This window comes from Ursus arctos, unplaced genomic scaffold (genome assembly GCF_023065955.2).
Source record: "Ursus arctos isolate Adak ecotype North America unplaced genomic scaffold, UrsArc2.0 scaffold_31, whole genome shotgun sequence".
Lineage (NCBI taxonomy): Eukaryota > Metazoa > Chordata > Mammalia > Carnivora > Ursidae > Ursus > Ursus arctos.
Window position 1 is genome coordinate 23,149,024 of NW_026622997.1, and position 6,000 is coordinate 23,155,023.

The window sequence follows — 6,000 nt, forward strand, 5'->3', positions numbered from 1 at the left end:
ACCACCCAGGGCAGTGCCTGCCCCCAGAGCAGCAGATGGGGGCACTAGGCAGAGAATGCACATTTTTAACCAGTGTCCAGGCTGATGCTGGTCCAGGTACAGCACGTGAGTTACACCAGTTGACGCATCTGTCCCTGCCTCACCCAGCGAGATTTTTGAGGATGAGCCCCACTGTATTCCCGTTCGAATCATCACAGCCCAAAGCACCCAAAGGAATTCTGGGGGAACACAGCTCACTATGTGTTTGCAGTCCCACCAACGTATTTTTCTCCTGCTAGCCAATCATTTTCAATATCAGGCAATGAAGAGGTATTAAGGGGAGAGCAGACCTGACTTTGCAGGAACTACTGAGGCCAAAAAAGAAAACTAAAGTAGCTTTCTGCCGGGCTGAGCCCGCACCCAACCTGAGCTGGGATGAACTGGAAAGCCCCAAGGGGCAGAGCAGACTGTTCAAGTCAGAAACCCAAGGGAACAGCCTGGAGGCAGCATCAATGGAGGGGGTGGGTTAGGCAAAGGACCCTTCCCCCTACAAAGGCCGATCCGCTGTCGGCTTTAAAAACAAGCTTCTGTATGCTGACGTTTGATAATGCATATCATTATCATTGGCGCATTTGTTACTAATAATACATATTTGTTGAGTACCCACTATTTCCTTGGAACACAAGGAGGAATACAATCTCTACCTCGAGGAGGCTTTAAATTAGTTGGAAATTCAGCATATAAACACAGCAAGCTAATTCAAAATAGGAGAGAATGCTTCCTAAGTGTCAAATGTAAAGCGTGTCAAAGGTAAATAGTAAATTCTACAGGAATCCCGCATGTCCTGTGCCTTTCTTTTCTCGGTTCCACCAGGGTGCCATCTACAAACCTCTGTTAGCATCTGCACGAGCTGGTGAGTATACAGCACTTGTGACTTACACGGGTCCTTTGTCTCCTCTACTGGTACAGAAACTCTTCCCGGACAGGGACCTGGATTTTTTTCATCCTTGTATTTCTACTGCCTGGCCAGGGACCGGGCACTGAGAGCATTAGATAAATATTTAATTGACTGAATAATGAGTGTGGAATGTGAGCTGAGCTTTGCACCAAGGGCAAGATTGAGGTAAGAAGAGATGTGAAGGTTGGGCTTTCCAAGAATGGACAAGGGAACCAACCAGTGACGAAAAGCTCCAGGCAAGGAAAGAAACTTTGTGGTCAGAGGCCCCAGCGGAATAATGGAAACTCACTACTGGTCTCACCACTGGTCAAGAATGCCAGGTCTTTAGAGCAGGTCTTTGTTCCCCCAGCCTTTTAAACTATAACGCAAGCTTACGTTCATTGTCCTAAACCTTTGCTGCTTTCATCTCAAGACCATTTCCTGAGTTCTTCTGTCCTGGGCTATTTTTCCCTTTCCCCTTTATCTGATTGGGGGGGTGGGGGGATGAAACCCAGACAAGGAATCCTAATTCAACAACGAATTGATACTTCATGGAAACACGCAAAAGTTTGGGGTGATGGTGGGTAAAAACAGCCTTGGCACCCAGAGCTCCTCGCCACTCCCCCCCTTTTCAATTGTAAATTCCTTAAAGCCAGCAAACTTTCTTTCTCAGCTTTCACAACTCCTAGGATATGATCACACACCACGCGAATGAATAACGTCAACACCCTCCATCCATCACGGGGGCTAAACCCGTCTTGCAAACTTTGAAAGCTATGGTTAGTTTAAAGGCAGATCATGACACACTCCACAACCAAAACCAAGTCGAGAGGGCATGAGCAGATGACTTAAAAAATAAGGCAAAACCCTTATCCTTTGCTCCCTGATTCACTCTAAATGGGAAAGGAAATGCTCTTGCCGAATTTATCCTGGGTAAGTGAAGCTTTCTAGCTGAATAATCTTACTAGTTGCCGAGCACCATACTTGCTAGACAGGCAGAGATGGGCTGTTTTAGACATGCCACTTCCAACAAACTCATCTGTGAAGCACGTGGGGAGGTTCCTACGCCATAATTCATGTCCTGCCCTCGGCATCTGAATTCTGTGTTCTGCTCAGTTTCTAATTAAAGAAGATGATTTTACATTTAACGTCTTTAGGAGGATGTCAGCCTAGTAAAGTCCTTGGAAATGAAAACCATAGACTTTTCCACACGATCCCACACAAGCTTCCCCCAGGAGTTCACAGAACAGACAAACGAAAGGAGCAAATGAAAAATAAGAAAAGAGTCCTTCACTCACATAGTAGGATGCTCAACGGTTTCAGTTTTTGCAAATAATAAGCTACTCCACATGGAAACACCCAGAAGCCAAAGACATTCTCGGAAGGGCCTTCAATTCAGAAATTATTAATATAAGCATGAAATGTGAAGATGGGGAAAAAGACACAACGTCTTCCAGGGGCATACAAAGAGCTAGCTGAGTAACCAGAAATACAGTTTATCATTTTCAGCATATTGTAGGCCAGTAACTAGTCACTCCTAAATGGGACAGAAGCAAACATTTATTAAGGACTGTGCTGTTGTCCTTGGCCTGCCCTCCAGATATGGCTCTACCTTTCTCTTCCAAGTTCTATGCCGGGGGTGGAGACCCTGCAGACCGCACCCCCACCCTGGGGCACCCCAGGCCAGCCACCCATGGGCAGGGTCTGACCACTTTGAGACAGAAGGGATGTGGGGTGGAGAGAAGGGCTGAGGTTCTCTTTCTGCTTCCCACCGGCATCCCAGCAGGCGCTGGATCCAACTCTCTCTGGGCAATGGTCACAGGACATCTTCCCCTTTCCCCTTCCGCGGCCACCTGAACACCATCCCCTGAATGCTGCCCACATCCCTCTAGGTAGTTCATTAAAATTCCTTCATTACAACCCGTTGAGTTAAATTCTGTTTCCCGCTGGGACCCTGTCTGAATGAAGGACCTTTCGGATGTAGAGCATTTTATATCTACATAAAATTTCTCAACTCCAAAATGTGGCTCTGATTTTACCCATGAGGACACTGGGGCTCTTAGAGGTTGAATACCAGCCGGCGGTCACAAAAGAAGTTTGCTGGCAGAGCGGGTCCAGTCTGACATCTAAGACCTTAAAAAGGCCTTGAAAGTGTGAGGGAGAAAAACACATCAAGCTTCCAAATTCCCAAGCCACAGTTTAGCCTCAAACCACATTATTTATGGTTTGGGATTTTCCCCAAACCGGGCCTTAAATGAGAGCGGCTGGGGCATTGCCCTATACGTGCTTCTCAAGAGTCACTCAGATGTGAGCCTTCCAGAGAGTGCTAGAGCCATCGGAAGGTCTAAGAGATCACAAGGGCTCCTTCATCCACATTTCTCCTGCAGTTTATCCCAGAAATCCCTTTCTCCCAGCCTTAAACATCCTTAAGGCTCTTCTATTCTTTTTTTTTTTTTTTTAATTAAAAACAGAAATCCAGGAGATTAGGGCTGGGGGTGGATACAGTCAAAAAGCACTTAATAACATCATACTAGCACCTCCCGGTTGTAACTGGTCAGGGTCCCCTAACTATCCCTTTCCATACAAAATGCCTCCCTGGATTCCTCTCTCTCTAGCAATGCCTAATAACTTAAAACAGAAAATGTAGGGGGCGCCTGGGTGGCACAGCGGTTAAGCATCTGCCTTCAGCTCAGGGCGTGATCCCGGTGTTATGGGATCGAGCCCCACATCAGGCTCCTCCGCTATGAGCCTGCTTCTTCCTCTCCCACTCCCCCTGCTTGTGTTCCCTCTCTCGCTGGCTGTCTCTATCTCTGTCGAATAAATAAATAAAATCTTAAAAAAAAAAACAGAAAATGTAATTAAAATAAATTCTGATGGGGGTGGGGCTGGGCCTGAAGGGGTATTACTAAACACACTCCCCTTAAGGAAATTCAGCTGGGAGTTTCAGGTAGTTTCAGAGCAAAAGGATTTGCTAGTATTTCTCTGCCTTTACCCAGGTCCCTGGGTCTCTCCCATTCTCACTACAAATTGAAGAGTAATGTGCAGAAGCAGCAGGGGGCATCTGATACCTCTCCCGATTTGTTAACTTTCTGGATTTTGCAGCTGAGGAGCAGGCAACTGGCCGGGCAAGGTGGAGTTCTGCATCAGATCCTTGGAGGGAGCCAGGTAGAAGGGTGGTTCAACAAACAATATCTGAATAAGGCAAATAGCCAGCTCTCACTTCCTCCTTGCAGAAGAAATGTGAGTGGAGAGGGCTGCGGGTATACTCCCGTTTGGGAAAAAAAAAAAAAAAAGAAAAAAGAAAAGAAAGAAAAAAAAGATCACTAGTAACGAGAATGCAATGAGCCAGCCTCTGGCACTCCCCATTCCATTAAAATCCGCATGTATTTATTGACTATGAAATACATAGCAGATCTAGCCTGCAGCACCTAAAGAGACGAAAATGAGTAAGACAGCCTCAACCCTTAGGCAGATTTCTTACCAGGAATTACTGCATTTTTTTTTAATAGTAGCAGACAATTCCTGAACAGTCCAACTAACTTCCATGTGCCTCTCTTCTCCCACAAACCGAACTCACTCAGGAGTCTGGGACCTCAAGGATAAGTCCACTGAATAAAGCAAAGCCCCTCGGAAAACCACAGTGTCCTTGTGTTAACTCCTCCCTTTCCGATGCACATCGCACATGGTACAAAATAACTGTCACCCCTGATTTAACAAGTTTCACCGCCAAAGTCTAAAACCCAGGTCTCTGTTCCAAAGCTATAGGCTACAGCCTACAGACTAATCAAGCTTATCTTTTAAGTAGAGATATCTAAATTAAAAATAATAAAGACTCGACGACACTGATGGAAAAAACACTCGATTCATTTATCAGAATACTTTAGAACTTGGTTACAGGAAACGAGGCAACCCAAAACCTCAAAAAGACAAAGTTCATTTGAACCTGTCTTGCAGGATATACCAATTTTTTTTTCACACTTACAGGACAAAAACATCAAGTCAGAAAAAAAGCCCACCTGTCGAGTGTATGTAGCTATAAAATCTGCTGGGCGGGGGGGGGGGGGCGTTGTGGCTAAGATGTTCCCCCAGCCCGCACGCCCGCAGTGGCTCGGGAGGAGGGTCCCTGCGCCCACGCCCCAGCCCCGGCCAGGCCGCCCGCGGTTACCTGGTCCAGCGGGATGCCCAGGAACTCGCTGAGCGGGTGCAGGCAGGTGGAGCCCGTGGTGCGGTAGGAGAGGCTGGACGGCGGCTCTGCTGCCATCCTGCATCTTCGGGAGGCGGCTGCCCCGGCCCCAGCCCGCGTCAGCCCGCTCGCCGTCCTCCAGCCCGGGTGCTCACAGGCGGCTGCCCCAGGCACGCGCGGCCGCCTCCCTCGCGGGGACCGAGCGACCAGGCCGGGGGCCGCGACGCGCGCAAACTCCAGGGGCGCAAACTTGGCGTTGGCGCGGCGGCCCCGGGCGCGGTAGGAGGGCCGCGGCCCGGCGCGCTCCGCTTCCCGCTGCCCTCCTCCCGGCGCTCATTGGCTCGGCCGCCCGGGACGGCCCCGGGAGGAGGGAGGGAGGGAGGAAAAGTGGGGAAGCGGAGCCCGGCCCCGAGCGCCACCCGGCCCGCCCAGCCCGGCCTGAACCCCGGCCGACCGGGAGAGGGAAAGCGACGCCAGTGGGCGCCGTCGCCTCGTCGTGCGGCTGCTGGCGGGCAGCCCCGGGGGCGGGAGGCGCCCGTCCTCTTCCTCCCGAGCTCGCCGGCCTTCCCTCCCTCCCCTCCCCGCCCCACGAAGCCACCTCCACCCGGGCCACCCAGGCGGGCGCCTTTCCCCAGGGAAGCCCCTCCCCCCGGGGCCGCACCCTGTTTTGGTCTCGCTGCAGTCTCGGCTCCCCCCTTCCCTGTCCTCACGCCCGCTAGCATTCCCTGCGCTTTCCTTTCGAGGCTTCTCCCTCGCAGTCCTTGCTGCAGAGGGTTAACCTGCCAGAGGCTGGAAGCCCAAGGAGCCACCCCGCCCCCTCCCCCCCGGGCTGCTAGCCAGCGCCCTGGCACCCAGACTCCCTCTCTTCACGTTCTTCTGAGCAAGACATAGTTTCCTCCAC

The 6,000-nt window shown here is 50.6% G+C and overlaps 1 protein-coding gene across 1 annotated transcript in view; it reads right to left on the minus strand.

Annotated features, from left to right (window-relative positions):
• MBOAT1 (membrane bound O-acyltransferase domain containing 1) overlaps positions 1–5,522 on the minus strand; it is a 108,661-nt gene extending 103,139 nt beyond the window's left edge. The window contains exon 1 of the mRNA XM_026511569.4: positions 5,082–5,522. Coding sequence (XP_026367354.2) covers positions 5,082–5,177 — 96 coding nt within the window. The 5' untranslated portion in view covers positions 5,178–5,522. The remainder of the gene's footprint in view (positions 1–5,081) is intronic.
• Positions 5,523–6,000: the final 478 nt, after the last annotated feature.